This window comes from Pomacea canaliculata, linkage group LG8 (assembly GCF_003073045.1).
Source record: "Pomacea canaliculata isolate SZHN2017 linkage group LG8, ASM307304v1, whole genome shotgun sequence".
Classification (NCBI taxonomy): Eukaryota; Metazoa; Mollusca; class Gastropoda; order Architaenioglossa; family Ampullariidae; genus Pomacea; species Pomacea canaliculata.
Genome location: NC_037597.1, coordinates 4,774,560 through 4,798,714, shown reverse-complemented (window position 1 = coordinate 4,798,714; position 24,155 = coordinate 4,774,560). Strand labels below are relative to the sequence as shown.

The following is a 24,155-nucleotide window of genomic DNA, read 5'->3' as shown; positions in this document are numbered from 1 at the left end:
TCCTCTTCTCGTTGTAAACGAGAGTTACGTCAGAACTGTTATTAATAATTCTCGCGTGACAGTGGCGGTTGGGTAGAGGGGGTGAGATAACCTCTGAAGGATAAAAGCCCTTTACTTCTGCACAACCACTGGAATTAGATTATCCAGTGTAATCTCTGTAATCAATAGATGTAATCTACAGATGCAAGCATGCTAATCAAACCATGTGTAATTTTTTTTTTTTTTTTTTTTTTTTTTTTTTTGAGACTCCCTGAGCATGTAGTAAAATATAGCGATTTCAATCTTCTACTCGTTGCCGTTGTGAGTACTGATTCGTGGCCTCGCTTGATGATGAAAAGTGAGTGGCGATGGGGATTGCGAGTTCGAATCTCGCCTCCCGCATACATCATTTTTTTTTTTTTTTTTTTTTTGCGTATTGCGTAAAATATCCATAATCCATTTTAAATACGCTTCACGCGAACTGATTGGAAAGAGTCGGAGAGAGAAATTGGTGGGAACGTAGAAAAGTGGGAAAATTAAGTTCGTCTTGTCGTCATGCGAGCTGCATGTGTTGGAATCACCAGCTACCCCACTACGAATTACCACTATCCCGTCATACAGCTCGTTTTCGCAACACTAACCATCTTTACAGGGATTACCCGTAATGCATAAAGTACATTACATTTACTTACTGATTTGAAGTGCCACTGGTTTCATATCCCGTGATCCTCCTCTCAAGGCTCCACACGTGTACAATTTCGCGTCATGTCTACCCTTTGAGCAAAGGATGGAAGGACACTCAGAAGGACCCGGGTGTATTTTTTCAGACATAGAAGGCAACATATGATTTGGTGTTGTTTTATTCGCCCACCTTTATTTTTATTTATCAGCACAAAAACATCTTCGCGAGAAGCGCGTGCCAGGTAAACGTGAGAAGCAACTATCACGTGGTTCGCGTGTGACGGCTGATATTTTGTGCGTCGTGAAGCTCAACGTCAGCCCTCCCCTCACCCACCCCACTCACCCCACCGCCCATCACACCCCTTTGGGAACGTGGGTAGCCTTGTGGTTAGAGCAGCAGCGTGAGAACCTGGAGGCGCGTAGACTACCCGGTTCGATACCCGTGTAAGGTAGCGTGCCTGACGCCAGTCGATCCGGCTGTAGAGTAAGTACTTGACTTCTTATAGGGTTAGGGAAGGCGAGGCATTGAAAAAAATCTGATGGACTGGCCCCCAAGATAAGGGGTATCATTAACACCTCCCTCCCTAACGACATTAAGATCAAGGGGCTGCCATTTTCTTTTCAAACCTTCTCCCCCAGCGTGCAATAGTTTTCCAGCAAGCAAATGTAGCCACCACCACCATCCCCTCCCCGCACCCCCTTTTTTATGGCAGGGAGTATCTTTAACATTCTAAGGGGCATTTATCACAGACTCAGCACCACAGTGAATTTTGTTTTTGTTTTTGGAGGAGGATAAGGGAGCAGACAGGAGGGCAGGAGGTGGTTTGCGAAATAAAATCTCTGCTTCAAGGCTGAAACTAAGTCGCCACCAGTTGTTTATTTATTTTCCCATCCAACGCGTGACGTCTGATGAATGGCGGATCGCCTTGTTCTGTCTTGCCCTCCCTCTCATCCCCTACCTACCCATCCACCCGGCCAAAGCCTCTTAAGTGCGGCGCTGAAGATCGGCAGTTAATTACAGGCCGGCACCGCCTTACCGCCGCTCGCAGACTTGTCTTCAGAAGACCTGGACACGAGGCCGCTCATCGAGCGACGGCTTGGTCAGGCTGCTGGAGATGGGCGAGACTGATGATAACGGACGGACTGGTGCGTCAGATGAAGATGGACAGGTACGTCACACCTAGAAGGTCGCGTGCTAACCTAGAGACCTTCTGTACGATCCACAGCTATGGCTACTGACGGGTAGGTAGAGCTGTATTAGCTCGGTAGAGCTCGTATTACTGGACTGCTGGCAGACGATTTTTTTCCAGCTAACTGCTAAAACGAGGCACTAGACTACAAAGCTTCCGGTTTATTCACATTTATTGTTTAGGCTCGCCGAGACTAACAGCAAATCACTTCGTCACAGACCACCTGTGTGACTCTGTCGCTTGTCATCACGTAAGCAGCCGGCCACCAGGTGCGATCACGTGGTCTCGAGAGGAAGGGCAAAAAAGACAAATGGTCGAGGGTGGTAGTGGTGGTGTGGTGGCTGAACACCTTTCTGTTTGCCCTCTTTTCTTTTGCAGGACTGAAAATGGACGTCTGGACTGAACAATGATGTCCCATCCCCCAACCCTCCCCTTGTTTGGAAACACACTCCTAGGTCGCTATCGGATCATCAGGAGACCAACCCGACTTCGGAAAGTGATTGCTTTTTGGACCAAAGGCTTACTGGACCGAAATATGGCCGCCTTTTGAACGGCGAGTGATGAGGTTACTGCAAGACTGACTCCGCTCAATGTTCGCTGACCTTTCCTCCCCTCGACCCCCCGTGGCGCTGTGGCAGGTAAGTGGCCAGCGCGTGTCACGTGCCTTCCGACCCTCAACCCAGCTGTCGCCCAACAGCTTGCGGTGCGCCTAATAAACACTGGTTTGTGTCTGATAAACGAGTATTCACAGCTGATAAACGTGGGTTTGTGTCTGATAAACACGTGTTTATAGATGGTGACGGTGAGTTGCCACCTGATAAACATCCGCACAACAAAGTTAACTGCGGGTTTGTGCCTGATAAACCTGTGTTGACGGATGCTAACCTCTGAGTTTGTGCCTTGTGATTTATGTCAACGCAGGTTTTCGACAAGTGTTCTTGCCTTGATCGTCTTGATCTTGATTCTCAGTCCTCTGGATAAATTCTGGGCTGCAGCTTAAGAACAAGAATATCAAAATAAGGGCTTCAATGATATGAACACCATGACAGGGTGCCAAACTCTGAATATTGGATAGAAGACTAGCTGGGGTCAAGAATACCACATGAGCCAGTGGAGTAGGGGAGTACTAGCTAGATAAGTAGAGTGTGAGAACACCAGATGTGTGAAATTTGTATCAGCTAGACGAGCGACCGGGGGTTTAGAATTCTAGATGAGTGTCTAGGGTCTGAGGATACAGAAGAACAGATCATAAAGAGTCGAGACGAGCGATCCGGGAAGGAAGATAGATGGACAAGGGTTAGACTCTAGAATCTTACAACTCAGAATAAGGGTTCAAGTCTTGAATACATAACAGCCAGGACCGGAGGTTAATATTGTTGATGCGGGTGGCAGTTTGACGTGGATAAACCCGTCAGTCATCACCTGGATGAGGGAGGAGAGGGGGAAAGTGGAGGTGGACCAACAAGCCAGAATCTTGGAGACATGTTTGTCACCTCCACCCAGACAACCTACACCTAACAACCCCTTGTTCGGTGGTTGGATGAACGTGCTACCCACACTTACAGTTCGGTGGATGAAGGGGTGGAGGTGAACTATCATCAAGCACGCTTTCTAAACCTACTTGCAATAGCTATGTGAAAAGCTCTCCTCCCATTGACACTAGGGGGGAAGTGCCACGTTTACTGTTTTCTGTTCCAAAGAATGCGCCGGCCAGTCTTCTCTCTCTTTCTCTCGCGTGTGTATAGTCGTAGATATGTGTGTAGTTATGTGTATGTCTAGCTGTATGTGCATGTGTGTAGTCGTGTGTGTGTGTGCGCGCGTGCGTGTGCGTGTCTATGTTCAAGGGAGCCACAAAGGAGATAGCGACTGGTAGCAGCCGGCGCAGAAAATTGAACGAGACAGTCTAGCAGCTAATCCCACATCGCCAACATTCATCGAGACTTCTGTCAGAGGGCTTTCGCCCCTCCCTCTCCCTCCACACCCTTCCATAAAACCCTGCACGTACAAGCCATCCGTTATTTTTCTCCTACCATTGTTCTCCACAGGGGAAATCTATGGCTCCCCAAACGTGATAAAACATCCTTTTCCGGCCAATGCTATAAATAAGCCGATTTTTGTGTGTGTGTGTGTGTGTGTCTAAGCTCTTGGACGAGTTTGTCATACGTCTTGCCTAAGAATATGAGCATACAACATAAATTGGGGAATAAAATTGTGTTAACAAGCCCAGGTGTTGGTGTAGCAGAAAGTCTTGCTGGACGTGGACCTGATGGACGTATGGACCATTTGGTTGTGGACCGCGTGGGGCGCCGTAGGCCCGTCGTGTGGCTGGCAGGAGAGCGCGTGCGTGTTGCACGAGCATGCGGCCGCGACCTCCATGATTGACTGCGATGGCGATGAGGCGGCGCACGGATGAGCTGGCTCGAGCGGAGCGGCTTGTCCACAGACGGTCTTAAGGACCCGCCCTCCTGAGCCCACAACTTCTCCCCGTGTGCCTCGTCTTGATGGCAACGAGCAGCCGGCAGACGACAACAACACAGGAGACATTGGACTGGCTTTGTTATTGGACTAAATCACACGACAGATACATACATGTTGTCATGTGACCTAACCTTACAGAATGTAAATAACACGTGGTGAGGTACAATGTATCGCATATTAGTTCAACCCTCAGGTAGGGAAGAGGCTTTACTGTAGAGATGTTCAGGTTTTTAGTTATTAAGGAGTGATGTCGAGTATAAAATGTTTATATCGAAAAAGACTTGTTTTATTTAGTGTAGGTTGTTGCCCATGACTGAATCAACATGTACGACAACTGACAAGAAAGTAAACACGTAAATACATCCACAATAGTGTGGTTTAACGATCATGCCGGCTTCTTGATTTATAGAAGCACCGGTCGATGTGAACTGGTTTCTGAGTGTATGCCATAATAAGTAAGAGCATTGCTCGAGCGCGTGCGCACACATAAACCACACACCCACGCGCGCGTTTGCATGCACACCAACACACAAATACATGGTTAATAGCAAGAAAAAGAGGGAGATGGGTGGGAGTTGAAAGAGGAGTGTGAGTAACGATGCTGGTGTTGACGATGAAGTTGAAGATGAAGTCAATAAAAACAAGAATGAGGATGAGCAGGGACGAGGAAAATTGGGATGAACAAACCGTCGACGAAGACAAAGAAAACGAGGGCAAAGACGGTAAAAAAAATAATGAGGACGACGATGAAGGTTCAGTCTTCAGTGCTCTTCTATTAGTACCGTTCTATAACTAAAGTGCTATGGAATTGAAATCCTCTATCAACCTGTTAACATGTACAGATCCATTTTGATGATTGTGACAGATACGACACTGATCGAGAAACGGGAAAACACAAATTGTGATACAATGTTCCATCTAAAAATAATCTGTAATATAGAATAAAAGTCTGTAACATGTCGAAGTGAAGAAAGCATCTGATACACCCCAGATGAGAAGTGGAATGACACAAATTATAACATGGCGTCTACAAACAAATATATCAGAGTAAAGAACAGAAGAAATCAAGAGGTCGTCAAATAAGTAATCAAAGCAGTAATATAAGCCATCATGAAGATCACTACAAACCTTGCTTTATAAGATTAATAAACAAACACACTGGTCATGTTTGCCACATACAACCTCTGCAAGTCGTCTACACGGGCAACAGGGAAGCAGACACATCGCAAGTATGAGATGGAACAGAGGAGAAAAAAAAACAATCTCAAACAAAACATAAAAACCGCCCATCAAGGAAAAGGAATAGGCCATGAGAGGGAAGGGACCTGCGCCTAGTTCTCATCCGACCGGAAGTCGTCTCTGTAGCGGAATGCGAAGAAAGGACAAAATGGAGACAAGATTATACGCAGCGCCCCCTGGAGTGCTCGGGAAAACACGAAGGAGGGGCCGCGCGTGACCGCGCCTGAGGAGTACCCCTAATTGCTGAATTAATGACTGGCCCTTGGGAAGCTCTCGAGTGCTGGAGGAGAGAACCGACGGCGGTCGTCTGTGTGCACATTGCCCCGGCCTGGTCGGGAACAAATTGTCCTCAGTCTTTTGACGAGAGGCCGTGTCAGGCGGCTTATTGAGTAAGAGGAACTTCGGACTCCACGCCATCAATGATGAAAACATTCCTTCCGAGGATTCGCTCCCAAGACCGTCCAGCACCGAGGGCCGTGCCGCCGGAAGTGTTGGCTTGCGCAGCGCGTGTCAAGATCCGGTGTTGATGTCAAACAGCCTATAAAGCTGCAAGTCTGGGGGCCGGTCTGGAAGATTCCGAGAGTTCTGGTGCTTTCCTGCAAGTTTCCTCTTGTTTGTCCGTGCAAGTGTCAAGTTGGTAAGTTGCTTCTCGGCTGACCCCAGACGAGTCTAAAGGTCACAGCCACTCGCAGATGAACAGAACAGATTAGTAATTACATTGTTCGTGAAGGTGTCGTTAAATTTAAAAAAAAAAACACCAATTAATCGAAATTCCTGGTGTCACAGAGACTGGCATCCAAAGCGAAAGACACTTGTCTCTTTGAAACGGATATTAAGTTGCAATGTTAGGTCACAGGCAGACACACTATCAGGTCTCAAAACAAGTTCCACGCTAACATACACATGAACACCACCAACATGCACGAAAACACACAAACACAGGAGGGGGTGGATTGGAAAACTCATGGACAGTTAGAACGCAGAACCAGTGTAAACAGTGTATAGACAGAAGATTCTGGCGATGCAGAGATAATGTAACATAATTATGGAGTCCATTTATGCCCGCACATTGTTGTCACTGAACGTCGACCACCTCACACAGAAATCGATGACATCTTTCCTCAGATCGGGCGAATATGTACAGACTCATAAACATCCTATGTCACGTGGTTATTTCTGGCTATCCCCATCAGCATCCTATACTACTACATGGTTATTCCTGATTATCCCTACAAGCGTACTGTACTACATGGTTATTTCGGATCACACCCACAAACATACTGTAACTTAGTCCTAACTATTCCAATAAACATACTATACAACATGGTTAATCGTGATCACCTTGTTGAACACCCGGTACATCCTACTCTTATCTTTATAATTATTCCTGGTCGTCTCCCTTAACATCCTTTATTCTTGGTTATCCCCATAAACATCATATTATTCCCAGTTGAATCATTTCAATAAACATCGTTACTACATTGTTATTACTGTTCATCCCCTTCCTGAACTACAGTTCTTCCTGGTCCTCATGATAACCACCCTACACATGCACTACATTGATGTTCTTGATCCTCCCAGTAAACACTCTCTGCTCCACAGTCACTCACTTAGCTCCTCGCCCCCAGCTGCATTTTGCTGGGAGAAAATCTGTTTGGACAAGAGCATCTCGTGTTTAATGTGTAGCAATGTTTTCCGTTTGAAAGAGGCCACCGAGTGGAGCTCTTGAAGTTGTACTTTTCATGAATGGTCTGGAGATGCTGAGTGGCGCACCCTCCCCTTGGAGGACGAGCGATAATCAGATTGTTAATGGCTGCGACTTCAAGCCACTCGGCGCCCGCTCCGTCAGGAAGCGGGTTAACGACTGTCAGACTATTCGATGAGTGTTAAGAACAGTGCTTATGTTGACCCTGACCACGCGGCTCTCACCTTCTTCATTTCTTTGTTCGCGCTTTCCTTTCATCCTTCTTTGTGTTTGCTCCTGCTTTGTACTATTTTCCATCCTGCGTTGTACAAACTTCATAGTCTGTACACTTCCAGACTTTGTCCTCTTCTGAACATGTTTTCAATCTTTTATTGTCTTTTTCTGTCCAAGAACAAATCACAACTTTTATTGTTGTTGTGATGTGCTGCGTGCGTGGAGGACTGTGTGTGAGTGTATGTGCGTTTGTATGTGAGAGATGATAAGATGTGTGTGTGTAAGCGTGCGCGAGCGCGTGTGTGAGTGAGAGAGACTTTAGATGTGAGAACATTTAAGAAATAAATTACTAAATCACTCGCACACCTGATTTGTAACAAATAAAAGTTTAATTCGTGTCTGTCGTATCAAGCTGACAGCAAGATTCAACCACCTGATGTATTCCACAAGATTTGATATCTAACACCGAGCCACAAGATAGCATTCCAAACGGTCTTGAGACAAAGACATCGTGAGGTCACTCTAGACTGTTGTCACCTGTCTGCCAACCCTGTTGGTTAGTCACTGTACCCTACTCACAGTTCAGAGGTCGTATTCCCCAAGCCAGTGTAAGTCAGTGGCGAGAGGAAATCAAGAAAACATTTCGTCTTGGTAGTTACAATACACTATCCAGACCCCTCGGTAGTTTACCCCAGGGAATCTTGATAACTTGATAACAGCTTCATGACTGTGGTCCCAGGGCACAGCAATATCCGCCTAGTCTGGACACCATCTACGAACAAGATTTCCCTCATAAAACGACTTATTCTGACTTCATGAATAAGGACCCAGAGCAAAGTAGTTCGACCAAGAGCACGCGCCATCTATTTTCTGAGAAGATGACTGCAGGTGATTAGTGTATCTTAGTGCTCGGGCCATTGCCTCGAGAGGTGTGTCGTCACAACAAAAGGAATTTCCAAAACAGATTGCTGAGCTAGAAGATACAGGTCCACTGCACCTTTGCCACAAACTTTATCTGCAGTTCAATGAGTTTTGATTCCGTGCCAGAGAGAAAGAGTGCAGAGATAGTTGCGATCACATGCCTGTGTATCGTTGCAACAGACTTGACTGTGACCTGCCAACGGCCGTGCAGGCTCTTGCAATTATTTGATTGGCTCTAAACTTGTTCTCTTCCCCCAGTCACTTTTTTATTCTTTCTTTTATGTATTACGTTTATTCAGTAGCTGGTTGTCTGGTAAGAAGCAGACATAGAAAGTAATCCCGAAAGAAAACAGCTATTGAAGTATCCCTTACAAACATCCCACGCAAAAAATATTCCCCAGTCCGGATCGAAGGTCTTTCTGATAATACTTTCTTGAAGGAAAGCTTCTTGACCTTTGTCTGTAAAAGTCCGTGGTGACAAGAAATGTAACGAAAGTGTCTGACAGGTGTAACGCAAGGACGCGAATACTGCAGTGCACGAGCCTCACCTGGTTATCTGGACACCGAGAGATGCCGAGACCTCTCGAGATCATGTCTCACTCTTGGCTGTCATCAGCACAGAGACCGAGCCAATAAATGTCAGCATAGAACAATCGTTGCCAAATAAACTGTCATAAGGCCTGTGAACCGCGACTTTTAATCCCCCTGAACCACGAACTTGTATTACTGGACAGCTGGCAGACGATTTTTTTCCAGTTAACTACTGAAACGAGGCAGGTGTGTACAAAGCTTCCGGTTTAGTTACATTCATTGTTTAGGCTCGCCGAGACTAACAGCGGAAAACTTCACAAGAGACTAAGCGTTGGTCTCGGCAGACAGCAATCTACCTATACACGTCCGTACCTGAACCGACATCCTTCGATGCACACACAGACAAATATAGAAAGGCAGACTGAGTGAATGACCCAAAAGTATTTCGCTCGTTTGAACAATAAATGCAACTGCAACGACAAAGCAGTTGCTCTTATGTTTACCTTCCCAGTCCCTCTACTAGCGTGCGTTTCTTTTGATCAAATTTAAAAATTGACTGACCCTCCTTCAGTCCTTCTCTTCCCCTCCCTTCCCCAGTCATCAGTCTATCGTTGGTTACCTTTGGTAAGGAAAGAGGGAAGATTAATCCGCCACATCCACTATAGCAAGGAGGCCCAAGGGCGGTCTGACGAGCAAAGCAGGACAACAACGCTATCATCGAATGTCGGTCGATACACGACATCACAGCATCTCCTATGTCAGGGGTTCATCATCCTGCAAGATAGAAAGCTCGACCTCGCGTTACCTTTTTTTTCAATCTTAAATGTTCGAGATTTTTTTTTTTTTTGGTTAATGATAAAACTGTGGAAGTCAAGGGAGAAAAAAGAGAGAAAAAAACGTTATAACACAGAATGTCAACGTGAAGAATATTCTCTGTTGTTACACATCATGGCTGTGATTCAAGCAGAACAAACCTTTACCCAAGTATTTCGTCACAAGAAACTACAGAGGCGAGTGAACTTTCGGTAAAATTGTTGTATTTCAGACGGCGCCATGTTTCCATACCTCAGTATTAAAGATCTTTCTCTAATTTTTACAGTCACACATTTGCTTGAGCTCCATGCTCAGTCTTATACTCGATCATCTACCGTGTAACGCCCATCTCCTTCTCTCGTCAAGCTACTCCCATTTGCTTTTTCCTTTATTTTCACTTTTTTTGTTTTTCATTCACTTGTTCTTTGATTCTTTCGATTGGCCGCTTGATCCCTTCTTTTCTTTCAAAGTATTGTAGTCGTTTTAAAGACAGTCCAAGATGTCCTGAACATGCTTGACGGACAACAGAGTGTTACATGTCCGATACCTGATCCGTCAAACACAAAACAGTTCAAAGATCCTTCCTTTTCAAGTTCCCTCCTCGTTCATGCGTCAACTCAACAGTCAATTGCCTGCAGAGAACTGACCTCTGGAGGTCATCATCTGTAGTAAACACAAGCAGGCCGTAGAGGTCACTTCACTTTGACAAGGAAGTTGTAGAACGAGGAAGAGATGCCTGACTAAAATAAGCCAGCCAATCACAGAACGGATCTGTAGAAAAAAACTCGTGGTAAATTAACCCCCGGCGTAACCCTCGGTTTGTTCACGGTCTTGTAAGTTAATGGTGAGTCAACAGTTGCGGACATGCAGCCTTAGTAGTAATTCCAGCCGAACAGACCTACTCGACCTTTCATTCATAGATGTTCTCACTGCCTATACAGGAAGGAAGAAATCAAAAAAGCCGTAATTCATTTTATCAACAAGAGGGGACAATACGATGCCTTTTTGCACGTATGTCTGTATTGACCGACAATGAGTCAGATGGAAAAAAAAAAGGAACATCGCCAACACGGAGGAAATGTTTTTAAAAAGCCCTTGAGATAAGTATCTTGAAAAACAAAACCAAAGCATTGAGTGTGAGTGAAAAAAAAAAAAAGGAACGTGAGTTTGAAGTCGCGTGCATGCTTGACTCCATTAACTTTTTCACGGCGCCAGGAATGTAGCAATTTACAGTGATGTGGTGACAAAGAGATGAAAATGAAAGGACATCGCTGTATCATCAGATGTGATATCGGATAATCTCTCTGTGCTGGCGTCGAGCTGTTCAAGAGTATGCCATTGTGGATTCCAAGCAGACCTACTTAGATGTTAGATATGTTGAGTTGGTTTGTTCGTCTCAGGCTCTCTGGTGTCTCTTGGTCTGGTTTTCATTATATACTGGGAAAATAATACGATTTATGCACCCTCTTCTCTGTCATGTTTTCTTTCTCTCTCTCTCTCTCTCGCACACAAAAATGTGCACGCAGTGTCCGAGTCCTCTGATTAAATGATACTTAAATACTCAAATTGTGAAGCACTTGTCCTTCATCAGAAGAGAAGTGTCACAACCTTAATCGTTCGGTCGCTCTCAAGATAAGTGTACACTTTTTGACCTAAACCACAACTTCTCCCTATGTCATGGCAGATACTTCGCGTCTCCGTCAATCCCTTGCTCACTCGCGCGTCTCCCTCATCCACTGACGTACGCAGACATACGCACGCAGCGACACAGACACACCACCCCCCTCCACCACACACCGAAAAAAAAACCCACACACACACGCTAATATACAATACACACTCAAGCTTACAGTGTGTGCTTGGATCCTGCAGCGAAAGTCAATACTGAGTCTTATGGAATCGTTTGTTACAATGCTAAAAGTGGGGCCGATTAAAAAAGTAACAAGATCGTTAGCTTTCTAACTCCGTTAAGTCTTCTGCTAAGGAGCCGAAAGCAACTGAAAGTCCACAAGACGTCTAGGTCGAGGCGCTAAAATGGTCGCTAGACTCTAATTGTGTATACTGATTTTTTTTTCCTCAATGAATGAATATAGTTGACATTCATTCAATCGTCCTTTGACTGGTACCACCTATATTGGTCCGTCGGAACTGGTCGTCGAGGGCAGCTCGTAAAGACCCGGCAGCTGACAAGGCAAGCCACTTAGGTCTGTCTTGAGGATGATGAGAAGGTCCTGCACGGGATGAATAGTTTACTCCTTCACGTTTGTAAACCAGTTCCTCCTCTGATCACATCGTGGTCGACATCTTTCCAAAGTACTTTGAAGGACAGTTCTCGATAGAATGTCGTGCAGTGTTGCTGATTCCTCCGTCTCCGCTCCTAAACACCTCAGAGAAGGGAGCAACTTCGAAAGTGTTATATCAATGACTTTGACACACCACAATGAGCGAAAATGAACCATGAAAAATTCGTATGGCGCTGAATTGAGCAACCTTTAAAAAAAAATTGCCATGTAGCGCCTACAGATAATGGTAGCAGGTAAGATACCTAAGGCCCAAAACAACTGGGACAGCACCAGAGATTGCCGTAAAATACATGTTAAGAAGATTAGCTTCGATTATCTTGTGTCAAGACTCCATAGTGTAGTGGTTACCGGACACAGCATTTGTTTCAGAAGTATTGTGTTCAAAACTTTATTCACTCCTTTGTAATTTTTTATGTTTGAAACGCTATTGTGTACAGCGAGATTCTACGTCTTTGCAGTTTTTCTGAAGTAATTACTGAAAGCAAGGCTCCATTCACTTTGTTGCCCAGCGCTTAGATGATTTGAACGAGTGGCTCTTTGATGTCGAAGTTCTGCATCACGTGCCACGTAGTTTAAACATTCGACAGGCAACATAACATGCGAAACTATCATTTCTTGTGCGCACACTTTAAAGACACAGTTAAGTCACTTGATCATGTGTCAAATAAAACATATGAAGTAGACGCACAAGAAAGAACTCACAAATCGGGGCGTCGTAACTTCTTTTTCTCCTGTCACGTTGCCATGGGTTCTGCGGTCCAAGGGAGAAACTCGTAAGATTTGAGGTGAAATCATAAAATCACGAACCATTGGAGGAATCTGTCCAATCACATCATCGCTAACAAAACAAAACAATAAGGGAGAGAACTTCAAAGACCAGGTTGATGGTTCTTGTGTACGACGGTCGTGTTCGGGGTATTTTTCCTCTAATATTTTTTCTTTTTGTAAGTGCTACCACAGAAAAAAACCACTTAGTATTTTTCTCTCGCGTTCGCCCTCCTTCTCACTTACTCACGTCTTCCATATGATGGTGAAGATCATATTTTTGTGCCATCAACGAACTCTTAGTACCAAGCTTGTATTTGATTTTGTCGATGGCAATAGACAACAGCGCAACTAAATTATTGTATCTGATATTGATCTAATTTTTATAACACTGTTGTGGAGATAATTGCTTTTTGTAAACCACTTATCGCAGTTTTTTTTTTTTTAATGTCATAAGTACTCGGTGCCGATCTACTCAACTTCTAAGTCGATTTCTACGAATTCTAGTCAATCGGGTTTACAAAAATTACCTGTGTACTATTATATACCGGACGGCCAAACGGACTTAGTTTGTTAAATTCGAGGTCTACCAAAAAAGGTCGGTTGAGGAGTAGTAGACTCATTTTCACTCATCTAATGCAGGTGACAACTTTCATGATAGCAGTAGATTTCACATATAAAATTGTTTACATATGTTTTTATGAACTGAAAAATAAATACAAATGTCTGAACAATCCAGTACTAGAATGTAAGTACACAAATATTTTTCGCCAACATTTGAGAGACTTTTACATGCACCAGGCATCGTTCTAGGCCATGGCAGTGTGATGTCATGCAACTTGATCTGATAAAATAACAAATACATAGGATTATCTAAATGTGAAGCATTAAGATGTGAATGTGAAAATAAGTGATTCAATCTACCTCTAACAAAGTTCTCATATTGTTGTGTGTATCATTATTATTGTTTATTTGAAATAGGTTGGAGTGAGCCTGTATTTCATGCCAGTGTTGTTCAGCTTCTTTAGGCGAGCATTCACAACAATGGCTGAGCCCTACATTACAGGCAGTGCCTCAATGGCATTCGTTACGGTGCCGAACATGGAGGTGGCAAAGAAAATTGCACAGTAAGCATATGTCATAAAATAACACATTCTTAATAATGATATTATTTTCTACTATGGGAATAGTCCTCACCATTTCACAACTACATTTCTCTTTGGCATTGAAATATAATGTGCAAGTGCTCTCTTCCCGTTTTGAAATTTATAAAGTATACCTTATCACTACTGTTAGCCTTATGCACAATATATTATTACTGTATTGTAAAGTCCTGTTTCCACTATTTATTTTTTTCTTTGAAATTCTACAAAGCAGCGCTGAGCACAAGGGGTACACTGTGTCAAGGACATGGCATGTCAAGGGAACACATGTAATCATTTATGTAATGTCATTTAAAGTTCAATTTTTTGTTTTGTTTTTTTGCAGTGGTCTGGTCAGTCAGAAACTTGTTGCTTGTGTCAACATCATTCCAGGAATCACATCAGTGTATGTTCCTATACACCTCAACCCTTGTTTAATCAATTTTTTTTTTAAATCTGAAGTTTAGAAATTTAAGCATTGAGTATTTTTCACTCCAGCAAGCTAGTTATGAGTTAAATGTATGATTCTGTTGCATACAGAAAGTAAGTAATAATTATAAATGCAAAATTTGTAAAGCGCATACTTGCACTTCTAAGGAGTATGCTCTTAGCACTTAAGAATAAGAACAAAACATGGACAGCATACGAGGGAGAGGAAAAAATAACATATGAGCTATAAAAGAATAAACAACTGTACTTAACAAAGAATAAAATCAAACACAAAAAACACAAAGAGGAACCAGATAACAAGAACAAGAGCTGAGAGTAACATGATATTGCAAAAGGAAGGGTGTGAAAAAGGAACAGCATTACAGGAAAAATGATACTATTATTCATAACTGTGTTGTCTGCTAGAATGAGCACACTTAGTTTTCTGCAAACCCCTTCTGTATTTGATTAAAGATATGTAAAAGAATATTTTGTTTAAATCCATGTTCCATAGCCAGATCAAATCTAAAAAATGGTTGAACACACTTTGAATCCCAACAGTGATTTTAAGTCATTATATAACTTGTAGATGTTAATGGAAATAAGAAGAAACTACAATCCTGAGAAAGACATTTTGCATGTGTTAAATATTTAACCCACAAAATGTGCTGTTGTCTATGGTTTATGGCTTCAAAAGATTTCTCAAGCAGTGAAATAATATTTTGCAGGTATGAATGGGAAGGAAAGATTGAAGAAGATTCAGAGCTTCTACTGGTACAGTGTTGATTGTCATTCTGTAATTTCTGCATTCACTTTATTGTTCAGTCAATAAAAACATCAACAGTTCATGGTGTTCAAAATCAGCTACACATCATATATTCCTGATATATGTTAAGAAAATTCTGTCCTAAGTGTTACACATACTGTTGTGGTCCTTTTTTAAAGGAGGAAGATAACTAAAGGATCAGTAAAATTGCACAGTGGAAATATTTGGTGACTGTTAAAAGAAAAATAACAGATGAATTAAATTAAACATGGTTATGTTAAAATCTTATATCAAAAATACCTTAAACCTGTTTAGAATTTATTTTTCCTATACATAAAAAAAACATTGTGCTAAATTTGTACATATCAATAAATTTATGAATATTTTTCTTTTCAACAGATGCTAAAGACAATGACATCTAAAGTAGACGCCGTGTCTGACTTTGTGAGGTTAGTTGGCATATACATCAGGCAATTTTAACTGTTACCTGCATGTCTGTTTTTGAACATTTAGGTAATTTTCTTTTTGGTAGATACAGTGCTACGAAATTGAAACATCCAACACTGATGAAATGTTTATTTCATCACACATACTAAACAGAAGCTATGTTATTTTATTCTACACTCCATATTGTCCTCCCCTACAACTCTGGTACCTGTTTTTATTTGATTTTATGGGCTCATTTGTTAAATGGTTGTTGTTACATGATTTACATATATGTATTGGAGTAAAAATACTTTAGGCATTTATTTAGTCTTCTAACTGGAGAAACAGTCAATTATCAACATACCCACATAGTTTCAGTGATAAAAAATATGAAATTTGTTAATGTCATGATGTGGTTTTTTTTTTTTCAGAAAAAATCATCCATACTCTGTTGCAGAAGTTATTTCTGCCAAGGTTAGTACTAAAAGAACTTTGTTATTGTTGTCAGTAAGCATTTCATATGATAATAATAAATTGTGAGATGCCTATATAGAAAAACCACCACCAGTTGGTGCAACTTACCTTGTAGTGGTGTGATGGTGGTGTGGTGGTGTGTGCGGCTTGCGCGCCTTGTCGATCCACAGAGCTATGTCGGTGGAAGCCTTGTGCTCCTGGCAGGTCTTACCAAGCCGAACAGGTCTGTCAGGGAGAGGCCACACTAAAATGTTGCACCCTAGCCCTCCAGGTTGGGGGTTTTGCTTTGGGCTAACAACCCACTCATATAAAAACAAAAGCTGTTACAGAAACTGCAACAATACTACAACAAGACTAAATCACAAGTATAGTAGTGACCACCTTCACTCTCATGGCATCAGATGTGCATTGCATGCTCACATTAATGATTATAAACTCTGAAGTGAAACCTAATTGTCAGTAAAACAATGTATCATATTAGTAACAATCTAGTGTGTTACAAAGTAATATTTTCATAACACTACATCATTGAAGTTACTATTATTTTTGTGGATTTCAGATATCATAGAACATGCTGCTGGATAAATAGGCAAAAAGGCAGATGATTTCTTTAATCTGGCATATATGTGTAGGAGAGAGGTTTTAATGTTTTCTTTGCTGAGTCTACTGATGAAGGCATCCTTAAAAAAATGAACTGCTGTCACATTTGATCTCTATTTCTTTACATTGCAGATTGATAATGGAAATCCACCATATCTCAAATGGATTTCAGATGTTACCATGGCTGGGCAAAAATGAGAATAAGCTGAGGGATTTGGGGAATTCAGGTTTTTTAATGACTGATGCTTTTGACTTTTGAACATGATCATGGTAACAGATGGAGTAAACAATCCACAAGATTGACATTGTTATAATTATAGATTTTACCTTGTATGCATTGCATTTCAATCTTCATTAAAAGCAAGTCTGCCACCAGAGTCAGTTCTTTTCTGAACTTGTTAAGCCAGAATATTTTTAAGTCTGTTAAAGTTCAACGAGGATGTTATTTAGGTTTAATCATTATATGTCTTTATTTAGTGAAACAATCATGCAGATTAAAGTTAATATTAGTTTAACCCACTGGACCCAGGCTATTTCTGACCACTATAACATCGTAGTGTGGCCAAAGGTCACATGACAACTAGTTGTGATCCAGGCCCAGTTTTCCCTACAGTGGTCATTTTTCAACAATTAAACTCCAATGTGGTCTAAATTAAGTTCCGTTTTAGCATTTATTTTCGAGCTTAATGTGTAACAAGTGTGCCACTAAAATTCATTGAATAATAGACTTTATGAAATAATTCTTTGGATATTACTGTCCAATATATTTTAAGACACCTTCTGTCCAATTGTTTGTGTTGCTTGAAAGTATTGAAATGTAACATTTTCAATAGAACCTGTCAACATTTTTCAATAAGGAGTCATACAGTTTTTAAGAAATCTTTGCTCTTAGAAAAGTCACATTCAATCACTGTATTCTTTTTGTAAGGCAAAACACCTAGCACTGCAGATAAACATGAGCTAAAACTGTAAGCAAGAATGCATATACTATGTTGTATAGTCTATAGTCTGTTTGCAAACTGTCCAAAGCAGTTTTCAGATGGTCAGTGTAATACATGAAGCAGTACGGTACTTCAGTAATGGCAGCACCTGATTTTCTGGTCATAAGTCTTAGGCATTTTAGAAAAAAAAAAAAAAAAAAAAACCAGCCTGGACCACTTGAGTGTACTCTGTCTCTCACTGTGCCCCTATTAGGTATACTTTCATCATAAAAATCCTGATAAGAATTAGGGTGTTGATAATATTTTGTCTTTCTCCACTCATATTAATGGCTCAATCATTTAATATAAAATCAAGCTGCTAATATATCCTGTAGTCAAAAGGCTTAATTTTAGGGTTTGACTAAGTTCATCTAACCCCAATTCCTGTTGCTGCCAACAGCTGCTGTTGTTTTGCTGCAAACTGAATTATTTTATTTACACAATATATATATTTTTTTTAAAAAGAATTATCTCTTGTTATTGATGTACAGCATTTTTGCAATCTATCACTTTTTAATGGTTAGAGTCAGATCATGCCTTTTGCAAATGTTTTTTTATGCACTTGCCATTCATCTACTTGCACATAAATTCCTGTTGGCAAGATGTTTGGAAGTCTTCACCGGTCAATTAAACTTTTCATGTCAACCATCTTTCGTTCCAATTTTTCAGTTAGTAAATGTGTTACAAATTCAGATTAACACAATCCTAAGAAAGGTAAAATAACTCTTACAGGATCCGAGGTCCTTGGGTTTACTAGAAGGATAATCCTTTGAAACAAAATGGTCCAACAGAAGTTTTGCATCATTTTAGTTAAAATTATGCAGACTTAGCTCAACACTTAAAAAATATAACTGAATAGATGGGAAAATCAGCACAACTACAGAAAAGAGGTGGTGTTCTTTCAATATATTTTATCACCTTGTACAATCAAGCTGTTATCCTGTAGTTCCAAGGCTTAACTTGGTGGGTTTTGAGCAAGTTCCATCTAATCCCATTTGTGTTGCTGCCATCTTTTTTGCTACAAACTGGATTATTTTATTCAAACAGCGACAACAGATTCATAAAACACATCTTTCTGAAAAACTGGAATTACTCCACTTTTGTGAAATAGCACTAAACATTAAAAAAAATGGTGGATTGATTGTAATATAATCCTAAGCAAGTGCAGTACAGGCAGTGCCTGGTTAACACTATCTGAGTTGCAGACATCCATACTTAGGAACAAACTGCCACAAGGCCTGTTAATCCAGAAGTCCAAGTTGCAGGCAAATAGTTTGCAATAACAAATCTAGGAATTTGTTTCACTATTTATCTGTATTTAAGAAGTGTTTCTGAAGTATTTTCTGTGCATAGAAAAAATAAATGACTAATAATAAAGAGAAATTGTACATGTATGCATGCATTGGATATAATAGTTGCACAAAACTGAGGAAGATGGTCTTGGAAACGTAACTCCTTCATAACCTGGAGACCACCTGCATATAATGTTAGGATGACCATGACAGATGGACAGTGCTGATATGATAAGTATTTAATTAAATGTGTGGAGTTTAAATTTTCCCTGTTCTTCTAGACATCTTTGATTTTTACTATAACTTGATTTTAAAAATGTATATTTATCTTTCAACACACTAAACACCCCAAAAAACTCATATGTATCAATGCAGTGTTTTATTCTTCCCCACCATCAGCCATTTTTTCATTGAAACTTACATATTTACAAATGGCAGCATACTTATGCCAGTCTCTTAAAAACAGAAAAAGTACTTTTATCAACAAAAGCAAATCCTCTGTATCTTCTATCCCATTTCTGATTTTCATTGAATGACTGATAAAAAGTGAAACTTAACATAAGTTAAAGTCACCTCATGCAGCATTCAATATAAATGCAGAAACTGATGCACACAACCACGGTGGCTTAAAGAGTTAAAGCAATAATTTACATCATGTTGACAAGAAAAATAAAAACTGGAGTATTTTTAGAATATCTGCTGGTGAATTGTGCAGATGTCAGTCCTGTTGACTCATTTTATACCATAACCTGCACAAGGGAAGAAAAAGATACACAATACACTTTTTTATATAGGTGTAAAGAGATGTTATTACTAGTTTGCACATATATACATACACACACATTGGTACTTATATCTCATTCTTAGCAGTTATTCTGCCCAGCTTTATTTTTGTCTTTCTAGTTTTTGTTTTTTCTTTGTTTTGGATTTTTTTTTTTAACTTTTACGTGGGAGAGGGTGTTTAAATGCCAGTTGAAGGCTGTTTGGGTGCCCGGCCAGATTGGAGGATAGCAATGACTGTGCTGTTGGAGGGGAGGCTGCCTGGTGGGTGCAGTCCCCTCCCTCTCCCTGTTGCCTCCCCTTGCCCCTTTGGACAACACGAGCTTACACATTAATCAGCACTAGTGGTAGGCGCTGCAACCCAACCGGCTTTCAACTGGCCTTTATCCCAAAATCTACCACAATTATACAGTTTTCACATTAAGAAAAAAAGCTGTAATTGGATAACATTTGATGTTATAAGCAGTTCTTACCTGAATATTTATTTCTCACTTCTTTTTATCAACAACAAAAGCATCCTTCACAGTATCTGGAAAAGTACCTTCAACTTCTAGTGGTGTCTTGTTCACTTTGGACCTAAGGATTTGTAACTGTAGATGGTTGCCATGAGAACTGCACATTATAGGCCCATTAAATATTAATATTACACAGTAATGATTTACAGTAATGATATGAAATATGTGTGCAAAATATTTTAGAAAGTGTGAATAATAAACTAGCAAGGCATGAAAGCAATTTGAGAAAACTGCAATCTGGAATGTGCCTGCAACACAAAACATCAAGATGACCACATAGTGGCAGGTGTAAAGCTCACCAGTTTTCAAAAGTGGACAGTTGTGTTACAAGAAATGTTTTTACACAGAAAATGCACTCAAGAATAAGAAATAAAAACAAAATCATGAGCTTGTCATGACACACTCAAAGCAAAAATAGTGGAACCACCAATATAAATACATGGCATTTATAAACAAAAATGTACTTCCTTTTCATTACAAGGAAGACATAATTTTTCTTCTTGTTTTTCTCCACGTATTGTATAATTAAAGGAAAGACTCCCAACAAAACAATATTTCTATTAGAAACTACTGCAATTAACTATAAAACTAACAACATACCGAGCAAGTGTTCTGGCCTTGGCTAAATGAGAATAGTACTTTTTGTCTTTTTCATCCAGCACTGCTTTGTGAGCCTCTCGAGATTTCCTGTTTACAACAAACACAAATAGACATAAATACCACATAATAGTATATACAATTCTACATTTTGGCCATATAAATGCTTGTGCTATTAAAAAAAATTAAAAAGTCAATAATATTCTAACCTGATGGCAAAATAATGGATGAAGATTCCAGTGACCATGAGTAGGAAACATCCTATGAGTATGTAGCTGTTAGGAAGACGTGTTATTGTGCCAAAACCATAATATGGTTTGTTCTCAAATTCCTTGTCTCGTGCTTGGTTGCGCATGGTCCAAATTGTTTCATCCCAAAACCTCTGCTGCTCTACATTTTCACTGTCAGACATTCAAGTAATAAGTACAAACTTTAAGTCAAAATCTACAAAAGAATTATGTTCTTTCAATTACTACTTCAGATGAAGCATTATTCTCCTAAACCCTGATGCAGGCTCACCTGTACTTTAACGTGTAGTAAGCCAGCATTTATGCTACTATCACATTTCACTTTGGAAACTGCATGTTCAACACAGCACTTTAACACTAATTCTGTAGCTTATAAAGTGTGGCAAGATATCCATAATTAAGTGTTAATTGGTCTCTGTACAATATCAAAATGACTAACCCATGCCTTACTATTGAAGACTATTGAAGTAAGAAAGTCATTCCAGTTACTACCTTTCCCAAAAGCCATAAAAACCTGATTTCATTTATGCTATGCTATATAGCAACAGGAACCACAATTCAACACCACTTATTGCCCCAGTGATCTGTCTCAAAATAATTGTGACTCCAGCTATAAAAATCTGGGCAGATTTATCACACAACAGATGGCAAGCAACAGCATAGTCAAGGGCAGGGGTGGGCAATTAATTTTCATTGGGATGGTTTTAGAGGGCCGGACTAATATAGTCAGGGCTTCTGCTAAGGCTAAATTCTTTGGGGTCCCAGGGACCCCTTCTTCAGATTTTTAAGGGGTCCCTGTTCTTCGCCCAAATTTGAATGGGACCCCATTGACGAAAATGGAAGGGGTAATGCGTACTGTACGCAATTTTTTGCGTAAGCAGAAGCCCTGATAGTTAACTCAGTTTTACCCAATACTGTATATATAGTGTATATACTGGCGGGCGGGCCAGCGGGCGGGCCGGTCAGAGACAGGAGGCGGGCCGGATCCGGCCCGCGGGCTGGCCTTTGCCCAGGTCTGGTCAAGGGGGTAGGATAAGAAAATTTGTATTTCACGCCAAGCCAGCAACTAAGGCTGAATCACAGAAAAGATAACACAGCCAAAGATAATAACATACCAGAACAAAGTAACCTATTTAGAATCCTTGCTTAGATAATTAAGACTTCAAACTTATTTTTAACAGCCATTTGTAAAACCAAAAGGTGTGAATAACCTGTGGTCAAAGTTGCTCCCAGGCCAAGCTGATGATCCGTGTACGTGTGAGGAGGATGCATTTCTCTTCTGCTGTTCCATGTAGATGTGAGCAGCCAAAGTAAGATCATACTCTCTGCGTTCAATAGGCTTACTCAATACAGCATATGCTTCATTAAGGCGGACAAATCTTTCGTGATTTTTTGGATCTGCATTTACATCTGGATGAAGCTAAAGAAAGATGCACAGAAAAGGTCAAATCTATAAAAGGAATTCAGAACATTTCATCAATTCACATCTACAACTGAGAACAGGAAATTAGTTATGTAATCAGATCCCTTCTTTCTGTCTTCTGCTCTCCTTTCTTTGTCCTTCTCTTCTTTTTTATCCCCCAAAATTAATTTTAGAAGAAAAACAGAATGACATGAGCATAATTAAAATAATGATATCAGAAACAACAATATTAGTGTAAGTATAGTTCTTCAACTAAATAAATGTAATAAATGCAAGATAGGAAAGTACTCATGACACAACTTTGACATATGTTATTATATGCATCTACGTAAAAAACAAAATAGTCAAACACAATGAAAAGATTCCTTCAATGTTTTACATGATTAAATTAGTATGTTTTATTGGTGATGGTCTATCTATCTATTCCTCTTCGTGCATCAGGTTGCACATAAGGCCTCAACCAGAGTCCGCCACCGATGTCGATCTGCTGAAACCCGCTCAAGGTGACCCCATGTCCAGCCCTTTCCTTTCATCTCCCTTTCCACTGTTCTTATTGGTGATGGTAAAGGTCATATTTACCTTTTTTGAAAGTGACAAGAATGCATCTCGAATCTCCCTTTGTGATGCAGACTTTTCCAAGCCCATTGTTTCATAATGGGACTGTGATACATATCTAAAATTGAGATAAGAACCAATGCAATTAAAAGACTTCTTTGAAACCCTGTGTATTCACACTCCCAGCAACATATCATCACAGTGCCTGTAATTGTTATCTATAACTTAAACTATTGCAATGCATGATATTCTTGTAATGTAATGTTTGCCCAAAACATCACAAACCATTGTACAGCTACACTGTTGTCTTACCTGATTCCTACTGCAGTAAGCCATGTCCTGCACTTGTGACATAATAAACTACCAGAAAAAACTGGAACATTTGCAAGCTGGGACCATAACATCCTAACGTTGCCGGGGTGCACAACATTTGATCAAAAGACAGATCTTTCAGGTCATTGTGGCTCACAATGGCTGGAACTGTAAACAAATAAACAATAGTCTATTAAAAACATAGAAAGGTATGTGGAAATAAACTCATAAATGAGTCTGAGCTTAGTTTTGTATAGAGAAATATACCCAAATACCTGGCAAGGTTACTGAGTGATCAACCTCGAGTCATCGTATAAAATTATAAACCTTTTAAAAATGTTCACAAATGCATTTTAATTAAAGTCTTCCAACAACTATATACTTTTTATGTTGTACACTAATTTGAAGTATTGATTAAATCTTTATATTTTGCATTTAAACGATCTAACACCGCACATAATTCAAAGCACTTAAATTACTGAAACAAAACGAGAAGCAGACAAGAAAAATAATCCAAAAGGTTAGAAGTACGATGAGTACAGCAATGCTGAGAGGTTAAATATTAAACATTGAATCTTCTCGTATGCCGACCACGGACTGGAGGTGGTGGCGATGTCCATTCATAGTGTGAGTGTTACGAATGTTTATGTTAAATTTCAAGCCTGCCTTCAGTTGAAGTGAAGCCAAGAGAGAACAACACTCAATCTAAGACATAGCAGCGCACGAAAGTCTGCACGATCGCAGCTAAGGTGAAGGACTTTATTATATAATGGTGATTCCACCTTTTTTTTTTCCTTG

The 24,155-nt window shown here is 40.5% G+C and overlaps 2 protein-coding genes across 7 annotated transcripts; one reads left to right on the top strand and one right to left on the bottom strand.

The window, feature by feature from the left end:
* Positions 1–12,855: 12,855 nt before the first annotated feature.
* Positions 12,856–18,283, top strand: LOC112570526 (protein CutA homolog). 5 transcript variants are annotated; one of them, XM_025249009.1, is made up of 7 exons: positions 12,856–12,968; positions 13,800–13,945; positions 14,307–14,366; positions 15,118–15,163; positions 15,555–15,604; positions 16,013–16,055; positions 16,788–18,283. In XM_025249009.1, exons 2-7 carry the CDS (start codon positions 13,821–13,823, stop codon positions 16,851–16,853), a joined length of 390 nt encoding a protein of 129 aa, XP_025104794.1. In that variant the 5' UTR covers positions 12,856–12,968; positions 13,800–13,820; the 3' UTR covers positions 16,854–18,283. The 5 variants fall into 5 exon arrangements, with proteins under 5 accessions (XP_025104794.1, XP_025104790.1, XP_025104793.1 ...); XM_025249005.1 differs by having other exon boundaries at positions 12,875–12,997; XM_025249008.1 differs by lacking the exon at positions 12,856–12,968 and adding an exon at positions 13,276–13,416.
* Positions 18,284–19,287: 1,004 nt separating this feature from the next.
* Positions 19,288–24,155, bottom strand: LOC112570525 (dnaJ homolog subfamily C member 4-like). 2 transcript variants are annotated; one of them, XM_025249003.1, is made up of 8 exons: positions 24,024–24,155; positions 23,358–23,525; positions 23,070–23,163; positions 22,279–22,487; positions 21,029–21,220; positions 20,823–20,909; positions 20,181–20,319; positions 19,288–19,676 (listed from the first exon to the last, which is right to left on the bottom strand). In XM_025249003.1, the coding sequence occupies exons 2-7, from the start codon at positions 23,447–23,449 to the stop codon at positions 20,196–20,198; spliced, it is 798 nt and encodes a 265-aa protein (XP_025104788.1). In that variant the 5' UTR covers positions 23,450–23,525; positions 24,024–24,155; the 3' UTR covers positions 19,288–19,676; positions 20,181–20,195. The 2 variants fall into 2 exon arrangements, with proteins under 2 accessions (XP_025104788.1, XP_025104789.1); XM_025249004.1 differs by having other exon boundaries at positions 23,949–24,095.

What these genes read in the sequence shown, in the direction of transcription:
- LOC112570526 (XM_025249005.1), top strand. Translation starts at nt 12,938, where the DNA reads ATGGTTCTTGTGTACGACGGTCGTGTTCGGGGTATTTTTCCTCTAATA. An exon ending in CTCTAATATTTTTTCTTTTT is followed by an intron (nt 12,998 to 13,799) that starts GTAAGTGCTACC and finishes TATTTGAAATAG; the next exon opens with GTTGGAGTGAGCCTGTATTT. An exon ending in ATTCCAGGAATCACATCAGT is followed by an intron (nt 14,367 to 15,117) that starts GTATGTTCCTAT and finishes AATATTTTGCAG; the next exon opens with GTATGAATGGGAAGGAAAGA.
- LOC112570525 (XM_025249003.1), bottom strand. Translation starts at nt 23,449, where the DNA reads ATGTTATGGTCCCAGCTTGCAAATGTTCCAGTTTTTTCTGGTAGTTTA. An exon ending in GGGAGCAACTTTGACCACAG is followed by an intron (nt 21,221 to 22,278) that starts GTTATTCACACC and finishes AATGTCTGACAG; the next exon opens with TGAAAATGTAGAGCAGCAGA. An exon ending in ATCCATTATTTTGCCATCAG is followed by an intron (nt 20,910 to 21,028) that starts GTTAGAATATTA and finishes TGTTGTAAACAG; the next exon opens with GAAATCTCGAGAGGCTCACA.